This window comes from Melospiza melodia, chromosome 2 (genome assembly GCF_035770615.1).
Source record: "Melospiza melodia melodia isolate bMelMel2 chromosome 2, bMelMel2.pri, whole genome shotgun sequence".
NCBI lineage: Eukaryota > Metazoa > Chordata > Aves > Passeriformes > Passerellidae > Melospiza > Melospiza melodia.
Genome location: NC_086195.1, coordinates 67,346,359 through 67,361,318, shown reverse-complemented (window position 1 = coordinate 67,361,318; position 14,960 = coordinate 67,346,359). Strand labels below are relative to the sequence as shown.

Here is a 14,960-nt window from a genome sequence, read left to right as displayed (position 1 = left end):
GGTCTCCCTAGAGCCTTTCCTCGGTATCCCTGTACATGCAGTGCTAAGATGCAGCCCAGCAATCAGGAGTAAGTCGTCTTGCATGTGCTTAAAATCTCTTCCTAGAGGTGATACTCCTCCTTTTTATTCCAATGAAGGCGCCCTTTGTTTCAGAAAAAAACCCCAAACACTTTCTATTTCTAATTTACTATTTTTACCTCTCTCTTTTTTTCCCCATAGACATTTTACTTAAGAAAAATACACTTCCTACTGCATAAGCTTATTGTGCTGTTGAAAGTGAAGCTCTGGACACAGTAGGGGTTACACTGATTAATCAATCCCTGGCATCTCTCAATGCACTCTGATTATCTCACAGAGAAGTCCTAAAATGAATCAATTCATGAGCCCTTGCAGTATTTTTTTAGAGATAATTCATGTTTTAATAAACTTAGTTTGGAGTTCAACCCTTTAGGGAATTTTATCAGAACAAGAAAATAGGTTGGTTTCTCCCCCCGCTAAAGGAAGGCAAGGAGAGATTACCCAGTACCGAAGCATCCTTGACAAGAGCAGGGACATTTTTACATGTGATACTGCAGTAAGACAAGGACAGGTTGGCCTTGTGACTAATCCTGCAGGAGTTTCCTGGGTTGCTTACATGAATTCAAGTAACTGGATAAGATAGTTGCCCTTGCCTGTAAAAGAGGGATAGTAATACTTTTTCCCTACTCTGAGTGTCCTGCCTCATTAGGTAAGAGCTTCCCCCTGCTGCAGGAAGCTTTTTGTCTTATTGTTCTGCAGTGTCTATAGAATTAGTCTTAATAAATAGGCAGATACAAAATAAATCTGTCCCTAGCAATACTTTTTGAGCATAATTCTAAGTATATTCCTCCAAATTCAGTTGAGCTTATGGCATTCCCTGCTATTCAATGGCAGTAGTGAAAGGCAGTGTTGTCCAAAACTACTTTTCTATTTTCACAGTCAAGACAATGACAAAAAGGAGAAAAAATTCAGATCTTGGAAGTTTTATACTACAGGTCTCCTTCAATTCCAGCTGTCATCCTGTGAGCTGCTCAAACCCCAGGCTGCATCTGAAAGGTGTAGAACAGAGGATGCTCTGAACTCTGTTTCAAACAGGAGATGCACATCAACGTGATACCTTTGCTGAGGAATATGGATACAGGGTGGTGGCTGCAGGCAGAAAAGGCAGACATGCTTTCTTTCCTAAAAGAGTCTCAGCCTCCATTCAGCTCTTTTCAGAAATAATGTGTAATAGCAAAAAGATACATCTGAGAGTGGGTATGAGTTCAAAGCCTCTTTTCTTATGGAAAAGGCTGATGGTTCATCAATACTCCCATGAAAAAACCATAAACAGTGACTTCAAATGAAAAAATTACTTGTTCACGCCACACACAGTCACATTGAGGCACTGCACACAGGATGTGGTGAAGGCCAAAAGTATTTAGAGTCAAATGTGATTAGGCAAACTCTCTGAGGACATACTCATGAGGGACTGTCACACCCAGTGTTCCTGCAGAGAAATTTGCTGAAGTGGATACAGGTGAAAGATCAACCTTGATTCCTAAGTTCACAACCACTGTCCCCTTTTTGTCTTCCAAATTGACTGCATCCAATCCATACAGGGGTAATAAAGATGGATAGTTTCCTTATTCAATTTGTTGACAGGAAAGTAGGGATACAGAGCTAGTGTATTTAGGCATGGGAATTCACTTACCTAATTGTGGAATAAAGAGGTTGGATGGCACAAGGTGTGCATGGGAATTGTCTTGGGATTGTTGCTACATTTTCATTTGAGTCACAATTTAATTACAAAGACCTCCTGTAGACCACAACAGAACACTGAGAATTAGACACAAAGCTTACCCAGGAGCGGCTATAAAGCTTAACACCCTGAGTGAGTCCTGTACCAGGCTTTTCTTGCTGTCTAAGAGATGAGACACTGGCACAGGGTGCCCAGGAGAATTGTAGGTGCCCCATCCCGTAAGTGTTCATGGACAGGTTGGAAAGGGTTTTGAGTAACCTGGTCTAGTGAAAGATGTCTCTGTCCATGGCAAGGAATTAAAAGCAGGTGATCCTTAAGGTCCCTTCCAAAACAAAGACATCTTATTTGTTGTCATGGAATCCATTCTACAGTTCTGTGACTAGAAATTATTTTCTTTTTTGTTTGTTTTGGGGTTTTTTGGTTTGTTTTTTTCTTGTTGGGTTTTTTTTTTGTTTGTTTGTTTGTTGTTTTTTTTTTTTAACAAACAAACCCAAGGCTATGTTTTTATTTTCTGGAAGAAAAAAGAAAAATTCTCCCAAACAGATTGAGAAAGGCTATACCAAGAGCTTTCACCTAGGAGTCTTGAGACACATTCAAAAGTTTGTCCTGATGCAGATGAAGGACATAAATTATAGCTTCCTGTATCCCAGGTAAGAGCCCAAATTAGCAAAATGTGGGTAATGGAGAAAGAATGGGAATACTTTCAATGAATACCAGCATTTTATGTCACCAGTTCTTTGTCACTCTTGAGATTTGCTGATGATATACCCAAACCTTGAGTCTGACAAAGACAGTTAGGAAAAATTTGTAGGCTGATCATAAAAGAGTGTATGTGGTCAGGCTGTGTCTTGCAGCATTTATTATTTAAATGCCATTATGCACTCTCTATTAAATTGAGGTTCTGAAGAAAACCCACTTCATCCAAGAATGGCTAATAGACTCATAATGAGAATTTCAGTATAAAACTAAGATTTTTTCCAAAGTAATTTCTATTTTGAAGTAATCCAGAGTAGGGTTCTGATGGCTGCAACTGCAGACTGCTTATACTTGACAAAAATAATTCAAAAGAATTTTTAACTTCAGGCTCTAAAATCTTCCACTAGCACAAGTTAAATATTCCAGCCCATGACAGAAGACTTAGGGAGTTGCAAACCAGAAATAACTGAGATAATTGCATTCCAGCCTCCTCCATGTTTTCCCACCACTACTGTTTCAAGCTTTCCTGGGCCTCCAGCTTAATGCAGTTTTAGATTTATTCATGAAAGGGTCACAAACCACATCTTTTGGACAAGGCATTACCAACTGTCTAGCAAGTCTCTTACCAGCAGAAGAAAGGCTTAGTGGTTGAGACCAGAAAAGGGAGGTTTTGTTACCTTCTTTGAGTACTGGATTGAAGCCAAGCAGTATTAATTCAACTCTTCGTTCTCCTCCTCTCTTGTGCCTGCTTCTTTCCTAAGTCTTTGCCAAAAATGTGAGAGGATGTTGTACCTATAGCCTAATTTATTTCTTATGAAGATCTCTTGGGGTTTGAACCTCTGTTATAAATCTGAAGCTTAAGGTTTAATAAAAAACACAGGAATCCTTTATGTTATGGAAGAATCTCCCAGAAACATGGTAAAATGCATCACACTGTTTAAGCCACAGTAGTGTATTTGCTAAGATCAGATCATTGCTGACTCTGATCACCAGGCAATACCAATTTGATTTGAATAACCCCTGAGTACATGCTGAAGTACTTGCTGAATGCATCAGAAAGAACTTTCACCTCTACATTTATTCCAGCTTTGTGGTTTAGATGAGGTAGAATGGGAGGCAATATCTTAGACAATTTTTGACAAATAAAAATGACCAAATAAGATTGCTCAGGTTCAGTATTTTCTATAAAGAAGGCCAAGTTTTTCAAGGTCAGGTTGCATGGGGCTCTAAAGAACCTGAACTAGTGCATAGCATCCCTGCCTGTGGCAGTGAGGTTGGAACTAGATGATCTTTAAAGTTCCCTCCAGCCCAAGCCTTTCCTTGAGCCTGTGAAATCACAATAAGGAGACTTGAACAAGACATTTCATCCTCATGGACATGGTAGGATTGTCAGAGTGGATTGCCTTCTTTCAAATATGATGAAAGAAGATGATGACTTAATTTGGTGTAGGATATTAATAATCACTAACACAAAGTCATTTAATCATCTGAACTCGCAGCTTCTTTGATTGCAGCTTAGTGGTCTTGAGTTGGAGCTAATTTCCCAAATAACATTGCCGGTTTGCCCCCAGTATCTGTTGGTGTCTTTGAGAAGGTTTATATAGAAGGTGAAAATCTGTCTCTCTTTTGACTCTGGGGTTTTCATCACTCACCATGGGATTTCATAGGTCAGATACAACTGCAATTGTCCATGCTCCACAGTCCTTCTGAACATGAAAAAGCATCTTGTTAATAATACCTGAAGTTCATGCTACTGTTCTCCAACAATGATTTCAGGCATGCATTGGCCACAGTTTTTAAAATTAATTATTCTACTATGCTTATGTGACTTGGTTCTCAAAAAAATCAAGGGCTCAGTATCAGACTCAGCCTTGGAGATGAAGTTGCTGCCCTGAGTTGTGTTGTTTTATTCTTGTACCACCTTAAGCAATTCGCTTTGACTTCCCCTGGCTCATCTCTTCCTCTATGAAGTGTAAGAAAGGATACTTGCTCACTACTTACCAGCTTTAGGTCTTAGTTAATGATTTGATTTGTGCAGCCCAAAGGAGGGAATATAAAATTAAGCTTACTGCTCGGCATCCTATGGCTGTGCTCATTCTACAAGGGGCAGCAGCAATAAAAAATAGGGAAAAATATTGTCCTAAGCAGTGAAATGAGATTGAGTTCAAGAAGACAAAAAACATGCCTTGACAAGTAAAATAATACCATTTTTGCATAGGCAGTTTTGCAGAGGAAAACTAATGAGAAGTGAAAAGTAGTCCTTTTGCTTCCTTCAGCACAAAGGTGGAGGTGGAATCAACCCACCAGAGCTCATGCACACGTTTTCTTGCAGACAAGATATTTCACTCTTCCAGCTTTCTCATCATCCTGTTGCCATAACTATATGGGAAGTACATAAAGCTATCGGTACTGTTTAAACCCTCACATTTTGACAGAAAATTGGATGATATGACATGCTGCCTCCCAGAACAGGCACTGTCTATCACCTTGCTGCTAATCTCTGTGATTAGTGACCTGCAATGTAAGTCAGCTATCAAAGACCACCTGTCCTTTTTGCTATAAGCACCTCCCAGCATATCACTTTGTGGTGTCACACTCCCTTGTCTGGTTTTTGATTGATGCAAGTTTCTCTTTTGAGCAGTGACTCAGAAAATAAATCATACCCCTTGCCATTCATTGAGTGCGATTCTGCAGCACAAAGCCAGTGTGGTTAATCAAAGCTCCAAAGAGCAACAAAAACCAACAGAACTGAGAATGAGGAGGAGAGATATAAAGGATAAAACATCATAAAAAGGATTGTTTGGGAGCCAGCCAAAGCAAAAGCAAAATAAAAAGTGCTGCAAAAAAGCATTATGTTTGCTGCACTACTGCACCAGAACCAGAATGCTGATTTTTTTACTCCACTCCCTGACATGTGTGCAGGGATGTGAGAAGGGTCCCACACTCCTGAAAAATATAACTATATCAAGGAATCTGATTTTACAGGCTTTTACTTCTAAGTAACCCTTTCTGGGGTCAGTGGGATTTTTCTGAGTAGAGTAAGTAAAGACAGAAGGATGCTTCTGTTGTGAGCTGTACTCCAGATCAGTTTGTGATTCGGCTGGGATTGGATCTCCATACACAGAAGGCTGCCAAAATTACAAATGGCTACTGCAACTAATTGGCCTTAAAGTAGAATTTTAAAAAAGGAAAAAAAGGTGAAATTTTATATGTTATGCAGACAGCAGTATGATGAAAGAAACAAACAGAACTAGAAACACTGCATTATAGGACAAGAAAGTCCTTTCCAAATGTAAATGATTCAGAGCAGAAGAGTTTTGTGCTTTTATAGAGGGAAAATGAACACGGAAATGGAAAGGTCCATATTAGAAAGCCTGTTTTTTTACATCCAGTCCAGCAAGTTTATGGAAGCTTTTAAAATTATGAGGAGCAATCATGAGCTAAAGACGGAAAGAAACTGGTGGTTGAGTATGTAATTGAGACGAGTGTGATTCTTTGTGTTTGTCATGTGCCAGAGAAGTCAGGAAAAATGTGAGGTGTTGATGGCACTTCTACTTGTAGCAGAAGTAAAATCTAGTCACAAGGAGTAGCAGAAAAAAATAATAATCTACCACAGAAAAGCTATGAGGCAAACTCTCTGACAACAGAACTCCGTTGAAAGTAAGGTATCTAAACCATATGGGAATTAGGCCATAAAACTGAGATGACAAGAACTGCATGTCCATGGAGAAGTGCTGGAAACTTACTTAAGTCAGATAAATACAACAGTTCAGTCTTTAAAAATAGCTTTAAAAAAATCCTTCATTATGTTTTATGGAGGTAACCTTTCTATTTGGAAAGTCAACCCAAGTTGTGACGGAGAGAGAAATAAAAAGTTGAGAGGAGTTAAATTTATAAAGACATGAATGAGTTGGGAATAGAAACACTGTTGCAGAGGAATGTGCATATGGATGGTGCAAATTTACAGGGCTATTTTTGATGAACTGTAGGAGAATTTTCAGTTTTTCAGCACCTTTCCTTACAAAAAGAAAACCCTTCATCTGGTGGGAATTCAGTCAATTTCCTCATGTTTTTTTGTCATTTCCTAAGTTGCAAGGTTACTAATGGTAATTACAGACCCTATTTGTACGTTGTGACTCTAGCAGTGCAAAAAGATTTCCTTGGCACATGTTACTATCCTGCTAGAGGATTTTTAAATGACCAGCCCTAGGTAGGAATTGCTACAATACTCGGGAGCAGACAGAAACCACCTTTCCTCATTTCTTTCTTAGAGAGTAACCACTTCTCACTCACATTCTGCTATCTTCATCCTCCATAACAATAAACCACAATTTCAGTGTTCATTATAGCGGCTCACAATATGGGCTTTTGTTAAGGAGCCTGTTTTAGGGTGTTATATTCAAAAGTATAACAAACCTGCTCCTTCTAAGATTTTCAAACAGAGATGCTATAAAGGGGACAAACGGATTCAATAACAAGTGTAAAAAAAGTCACAATTTTTCAAGCCAAAAAAATCTTTTTTTTTTTAAAGAAAGGGGAGATGACAGTGCACTGAAAGGCAATCAGATGCTCTATTTCTTTTATTTCTTTCCAGTGTGAAAGCACCAATATGTTTGATTCAATGCAAAAAAAAAAATCTCCTATTTGGTAGATCTCATACATGCTGCTATTGTTCTATAGCACAATGCAATCTCCTTCACTATTGCTTCTACATTCAGGCCTTAGTTTTGTACCCTTACTCTGCAATACATTTAACATGTCAGGTTTGGCCCGTGAGTAATCCCATTTGCATTCACTGTAGTGCATTTACCTGAATGAATTTAAGCCAATGAGTTTGGTGGGTTTAAAAACATATTTGAAGTCAAAGTGGTGCTCAAGTCTCTGTGGATGACTTAGATAAAGCTTGTTAAAGACACTCCTCCTCCCCCCTCTCCCTTCCTAAGTGTTCAATAGTTTCTATGCATTTTTCTGACAAACAGAATGTATGAGCTTGGTCTGCCACCATCTCTGGAATAGACTGCAGAAAATGGATTATATTTTTTTGTTGTTATAGTAGTGCCTTAATTCCCAGGAAGAATGCTACAGAAGCCATACAAGGTGTTGGAATTGGGGTGTGTCATTGCAAAGTTGGTTTTGGAGGTGTTTTTGGACTAAAATCCTTTAGCAGTTTTAACACAATCAGAATTCCAGAAATAGGAGAGACCCAAGAGTGCAACCCTGCTTCTTTGCCCAGCTACCAGTCTACCTCATGGCCTTCCTGTCATTCTTGCTTCCTCCTTCAGTCTGTCTTCAACTCCAATATTTTTGTAGTTTTGCTTGTGCCAGACAGCTTTTCAAACAAGAGATTAATAATAAAATGTTGTCTTCAGGCTTCAGTATTACTATTATGATTTGTAAGTTACCTGAACCTGTGCTAGGAGTCTCCCATCCTTCGCACATCCTTTGCTTAAAACTCCTCAGTTTTAAAACCCACAAATGCTACGTTACACCACATCCCTTTAAGCTGACCTACAAAGCTCACAGCACATTCATCCTCAACTACTGCACCATAGCTGTGAGAGGGCAGATGTAGATTTGGTATTAGGAAGAAATTCTTCCCTGTGAGGGTGGTGAAGCACTGGGACAGGTTGCCCTGAGAAGCCGTGGCTGCCCCATCCCTGGCAGTGTTTGAGGCCGGGCTGAATGAGGCTTTGAGCAACCTGGTCTAGTGGAAGCTGTCCCTGTCCATGGCAGGGAGTTGGAATTAGAGGATCTTCAAGATTCCTTTCAACCCAAACCATTCTAGGATTCTATGATTCTCTGAAATCCAGGACACAGCATCTGAAGCAAGTCTAGGATCTGAGTCAGGATGAGAAAGATTTGATTAGTACATTCAGGATTTAGCTTTTCAAGAAAGAAATGCCAACAGAATGTGATTCAGTTCTTGCCATATATTTCCATATGTATTTGGTGTGAAAAATACCAGGAGCTGATAGGTTCTTTCTGAAACTTTTGCTTTCTGTTTTTAAATGCTGATGGTAAACAACTATATCCTGGGGTGGCATTTAGAGAATAAACTTCTGTTCTTTAGCAGTCAGAAGGATTCAGTTTCAGAGAAGCTCAGCACATAATTACAGATTTTCCATGTGTGGTTTGTGTATTTTATCATTATTTTTCCTCATAAACAAGTTTAGATACTAAAAAACATATTTTTCCATCTTGATGCAAGGCATTGCCTTTATTTTTTCTGTTTTCTGTTGCATTTAATAAACTTGAAGTAAAAATACCATTTATTAGTTATTTTGACAAAAATACTTTTAATACATTTTTTTTCTGATATCCGTTTTCTCTGTGTGCAGATATGTACACTTGTATTGCTGTGTTTATATATACATTGATTTTTCCACAGAAATAAATCCCAGGCCATGTTGTTACATGAAGCAGAACACTGTCATTTATTTACACTTTCTCAGCTCTGCTTAAGTTTTAATATATTTCCAGCTGAGTAAAGATGAGCCCTCTGAAAAGGAAGACATTTTTATGCAATTTCCATCCACATGTCACTCCTTCAGTCCTTCCTTTCTCCCTCTCCTTTCCCAATTGCCTTTTTATACCATCTCAGACTTTTGTTCATACATTCTAACCTCATGATCTGTGGAAAAGTTTTTGAAACCACAGGACAGCATTTTTCCAAAGCCCTCCAGTTGCCCAAATAGAGACATTTCAGCATTACCTGGTTTCCCAGAGATTAGATGCCTGATGAATACATGCCTCCTTGAGGTGTCTGAATCACTTGCTGCAGAAAGAAGACACACAATATCACAGTCAGTTTCAAATTCCCAAGTGTATGTCTAGTTCAGACAGATGCAGGCTGGTGCATATATGTATCCTGTTAGCAGTGGCAATTATTAAATGAGTCACACATAATTGAGACTTTCTTTTTATTGATAATTGTTCTAAGAGGGTTTTTCTGGAATCCATTAAGTAACATCCCTTTGCTTCAGTGTAAGAATGTATAAAGAAGGCAAACTCTAGCCATTGAGTGCCCAAAGGCATGACATTTTTGAATTCTCTCTTTCAGGTTATTCTAATCTGACCGCCACACAGACGTCATTATTTTAATGTTGAATACTCAGACAAGGGTGCCATGGATGTAAAGGAAAGGAAGCCGTATCGATCTCTGACTCGGCGCCGCGACACTGAGCGCCGCTACACCAGCTCTTCAGCCGAGAGTGAGGACAGCAAGGCACCCCAGAAGTCCTACAGCTCCAGCGAGACCCTGAAGGCTTATGATCAGGACTCCAGGCTGACTTACAGCAATCGCGTCAAAGACATGGTGCACCAGGAGGCTGATGAATTCTGCCGAGCAGGTGGGTGCTTTTCAGCTGATGCAGCTGTAAGCAGCATGAGGGAATCAGCTGAGAGCCAGAGTTGAGTGGGAGGCTACCTTTGAAAGACTCTGAGGCCAAAAGCATGATGTAAGAGAGAGACTTAAAGAGAGCGGCAGAGATCACCTTCCCTGTATTGCACAAGACACTGTGTGCAGCCCAGTGTCCTTAAGTGGCATACCCATATCCCGTGTGCATTAGCATTTACTAAGACACGTTCTCTATGTCTTAGTCTTTCTGTCTGCAGCAGCACTTTGCCACTTCCCACCATGAGACTAGAGCCCTGTGTGCACGTGCTGCACGGTACTGACATGGCATGGAATGTTCCTGCCTGCTCAGGAGAACTTTCACTGTGTCACATGTCTGCTCGGTCATGAGGGAAGTCAACAAGGATGCTGAGGCAGGAGGCAACAAGTGGAGAGCGTCACTGTCCACACTGTCCATCTGGTCTACAGCAAAACCCAAGAACCCTGGAAGAAAGGAGACAAATGGGTTCCAGGTGGAATGACCCCTCTTGGCATTGTACACAGTCTGCAGGCTTTAGGTTTGCCTTGGGGACATGCTGCAATGTTAAAGAGTAAGGAACGTCTTTAGGCCTTAGAGGAGCACATTTAGTGAATCTGAGTCCCAGTATCTGTGAAGGTGAAGGTGAAGATGTGGAGTTTCAAGAGTCATCACAGACTCCACAGTTCTAACAGAGATTCCAGATACCCTGAAGTCAGTGCAGTTACCATTTTCACTGCTGTTGTTGCCTGTATGAGGAAGATTTCTGTCCCCTACTATAAGACTCATCTTCATTTTTCTGTAGAGATGTAGTTCCGATTCCAACCAGGACTTCACATAAATTGTTTTTAGAAGTCCATCAAGAAAAGCATAAAATGGTAAAGTGAGTCAAATGCTGCCAGAGTAGGCAGCATTCCAGAAAATGGACATAAACTAGCCTACTCAGAGTACTCTGAGCACATCCTCTGCAATTTGGAGAAGCTGATTCCCCAGCTGATTCCCCAACATATAATAACACTCATTAAACTTGGGGGCTGCTTGATTTTTCCTTAAAAATCATGCACTTGTGGTTTTGGTGCAAGACTCCTCTTCAAGGCACACGCAAGTAAAATGATTTGCTGAAGTATCTTCATGCATATGGCTTTGGTGTTTGAGTTTCAGAATAGCTGCAATTTGCAATAATCAACAAAAGGGCCAATAGTTGATGTAAGTAACATTGTGACATCATGAAAGCAGTTTCCCTCTTAGCAACTCTGAAGTACTTCATCCCCTCTAAGGAATGTATGACATTATAAAGAAAAGGAAACTTTTTAGGTCATTGAATTTGCTTATTTGATACAATATATTCACCATGCAGGATAGATGTGAATTAGTCCAGGTCAGCGGTTCTCAACTTGGAAGTTCATGAGGCCATGCAGATCTATGGACTTCTCCTAAGAAGTCCACAAAAGATTACTTTTCCTGAAAATCTAGTCTGTTGGCAGGGAGTGTAATTTTTCTGTACACAAGCTCATGCTTCCCTAGGAAAATTTTGAAGGTACTGAGAAATAGTAAAAATGACTGGTCAAAGTAGCTGAAATTCATTGAAAAGTTAAGATTAACCATGTCAGAGCACCAGTTCTGTCTCTGATATAACTCTCACAAATGGCTACACTTAAAGCTTTCTCTCAGTTTATCCTGAGGGTCCCAAAACTGGCCTGAGGAGTGTTAACAATTATCCCAGATTTTCTGTGCCACATTTTTCACTGGCAGTAAGCCATGAATGGACCTCTCTTTGTGATGCTGCTTGGCTTGAGGCCAACTGAAACCAAGCCTTATTAGCCTGCTTGACATCAACAAGGCAAAGTGAATTTCTCTCCTGCATTGGTTTGGAAGGCAGAGGAGGGAAACATTTCAAATTGACCAAATAAATTCAGTAAATAAACAAGTCAGCATTTAAATGGTTTTAGCTAGAGTGAGTGTCAGCAAATGTGCAAGTCAGCACAGGAGAAAATAGACCAGATCTGAATTAAAAAGTCTTGGATATTTATTATCCTCCTTTTATTGACTTGAGTTCTTCCAGCTTAAAAGGCAACAGTGAGCATAGAATATGAAAATCAATGCATCTGCTGCTGTTTATTGCAAATAAATTTGATTTTGAGTTAATTGTAGCAGTCATTTTTCATAATTTATGAGCTGCTGTTGCTGGAGAACATCAGTCATGTTGCACATTGATGTGTCTGATGATGCTGAGTATGGCTTCTTTCAAGCAAAGGTGGAACATGACATCAGAGACTCAAACACGTAAGGAAAACCAAAATATATTTTTCAGTACTCCACAAGGGATGGTTTAGAAAACCATGGTCTTAAACATAAGCTGAAACTAGAAGAGAAGAGCAAGGTCTCTGGGGAGATACAACTCCCTAGCATTTATAACTTAGGTCGGGTTTGTTTGCTTCCTTATGCCATGAGAATGTAGAGGACAATCTCTCAAACCACTTTGTAATTATGTTAAGTTATTACTTTGCCACAAGCTTGCATTGTGCTTCTCAAGCAAGGGTCGGGCAGAGGTGTGAGCCCCAAGCAACCTTTTCTGTCTGTCTGAAAGCATAATCTTGTTTGGTCAATTAAAAAGGTGTGAAGTTCGTGAATCCTTTATGCAGTTGGAGTGTTGTCAGCTGCAGATCCGGAACGACCTGAATCCGAATTTTCTCCTGCAAACAGCTCATTCTCTGAGCTATACATGAAAATGTTGTCCAGTCTTAGCTATTCACCTTGCATTCAGATATCTTTTCTCTGTTCACTGTGAGCTATAAAGTCAACTGAAAAAATGAAATGAAAAAATGTAGTAACATAGCATTTACTTTTGGCCACGTGTCATCTGATGCATGTGTGCTCTAATATGAGAGACCTTCCGCAATCATCAGGGTTCAAGGACAAGCTAGAGTGTTTCCACAAGTATGAAACCATACTCTGGAAAAGTAGAAAACTGACTGTTTCTGTTGGATACACATTTTCTACCGTATGATATTTGACATCAACAAATAGAAATGTGAGATAAACCACACAATTATGGGTCTTGAGAAAGGAGAAAATGGTAATTCAGCTTTGGATACAACCTTGAGATCCAGACTTGATGAACAGATTTCAATAATGAGTAGTTATGAACTTCAGTGTTCAAAGGAAGGTTAGTGCCTGAAATATCCTGGAGATTGTGCATTCAGATTTATCTTGTTGAAATATGCCTGAACTGCAAACTGCTCAGTTCTTTAATCCATCCAAAGCATAGCATAACAGAAGCAGGGGTGCATTGAGCTGTATAAATGCACTGTGCAGCTAAAGGCACTCGTGACTGGCCAAAATCTTTTCAAGATATTCAGGGTTGAAAAATAAATGCATGCATTAATAAATAAATGTGGATTAAAATTGCTCTCCCCAACTTCTTGTGGAACTTCCCAAACAAAGTGTGCTAATATTTGAAGCTTTATTCACATCCATTCAGTCTGATTTTGAAGCTCTGCAGGTAACTAGATATGGAGTCAAGGGTCACTTTTCAGGTCATATTTTTAGTCAGCTAAACAATTGCATCTATTTGTGGCCAAATAACCTCTATCAGAATGAATAGCTAAATGTGTGTCAAGGTGTGAGTGGTCAGCACAGGGAAAGTGAAATCGCTGAAGGAAATTTAAATCCCCAGTATGTAATTTCAGAGTTTTCAATGAGCAGAACTCACTCAAATTGCCTATTGTAGGGAAGTTGTCAGGTGTATGGTAGGACTTTTGATCATTGCACGCCTCATTTTGCTTTTCTCACAAGAAGATTACTTTTTGCCTCTCCTAAAGTATTGCACCATTTCTACATCCGTTTTTGGTTTCAAACTTGATGATTTAATTGAACATGCCCTGCGTTTTTGTCAGGTTCCAGAAGCAGGAATGCAGCCACTTTTTAGTTCTGGCATGTTTGAAAAGAGGTTGTCATGAGGTGGAGTCTGGTGTCTTCTCCCAAGTAACAAGTAATAGGACAATAGCAAATGGTCTTGAGTGACACTAGGGCAGGTTGAGATTGGATATTATGAAAAATTTCTTCAGTGGAAGAGTGGTCAAGTATTGGAACAGGCTGCCTACACAAGTGGAGTAATCACCTGTCTCTGGAATTGTTATAAAAAAAAAAGTGTAGATGAGATGCTTAGGGACATTGTCTCGTGGTAGACTTGGACGTAATGGTTGGACTCGATGATCTTAAAACCTTAATGATTCTATGATTCTGTGGTCTCTTGGTCTCATTTAGAGCAAGACCATAGAAGAAGGGTATCTTTGGTATAATGTTGCTGTGTGTTACTGTCACGCTGCTGTGTCCCACATGAAGGTAGAAGATGAACACTTCAGCTTTTGACTTGTGCTACATGGCACTGTGCCCTATTAAAGAATAACCCAGCTGTTGTGTTTTTCTCACAGGAGCCAACTTCTCTTTACGAGAGCTGGGACTTGAAGATGTGACACCGACACATGGGGCTTTGTACCGGACCGACATTGGGCTGCCTCACTGTGGCTACTCCCTCAGCGCCGGCTCGGATGCCGACACGGAGGCAGATGTGGTCATGTCACCCGAGCACCCAGTGAGGATCTGGGGACGCAACACCAAGTCCGGGCGCAGCTCCTGCTTGTCAAGCCGGGCCAACTCCAACCTCACCCTCACCGACACGGAGCATGAGAATACTGAAACAGGTAAGTGGTAACAGTGCATGCAAGTGTCAGCCCCGAGCTCTATAAGGAATGTCTCTTCCTACTACTCCACTTTAATCTTCCTTAGGTTTAGTGATGAGTTTTTTTATCAGACTCCATGAAAACACTCTTCTAACAGCCCCAGTCGTGGCCTTTTTACTGTCCTACAGAGTCTTTGTTAATGAACTGCTGGAGAAGCTCCTACTTATTTATCACTGCGACAGAGATCATTAAATAGCTGTAATACTCTCCCTGCTTTTTGCAGCAACCTTTCAGAGGGAAGGCATTTAAATCTCCCCTCCTCTGGCCAATGCTACTCTTATCTTTGCTCAGATTTTCTGGGCAGATAATTTTCTTCTCTTCCTTGCTGGTTCCTTGACAGGAACCGCTTCATTTATGTAAATTGGCTGACTGCTCTCTGAAGGAAAACGATGG

The 14,960-nt window shown here is 40.1% G+C and overlaps 1 protein-coding gene across 10 annotated transcripts in view; it reads left to right on the top strand.

The window, feature by feature from the left end:
* The window catches only part of TENM4 (teneurin transmembrane protein 4), a 589,980-nt gene that overhangs the window by 241,544 nt on the left and 333,476 nt on the right, over positions 1 to 14,960 (top strand). For all 10 annotated transcript variants that reach the window (XM_063148730.1, XM_063148734.1, XM_063148732.1 and 7 more), the window contains exons 4-5: positions 9,516 to 9,804; positions 14,259 to 14,528. In XM_063148730.1, coding sequence (XP_063004800.1) covers positions 9,582 to 9,804; positions 14,259 to 14,528 — 493 coding nt within the window. In that variant the 5' untranslated portion in view covers positions 9,516 to 9,581. The remainder of the gene's footprint in view (positions 1 to 9,515; positions 9,805 to 14,258; positions 14,529 to 14,960) is intronic.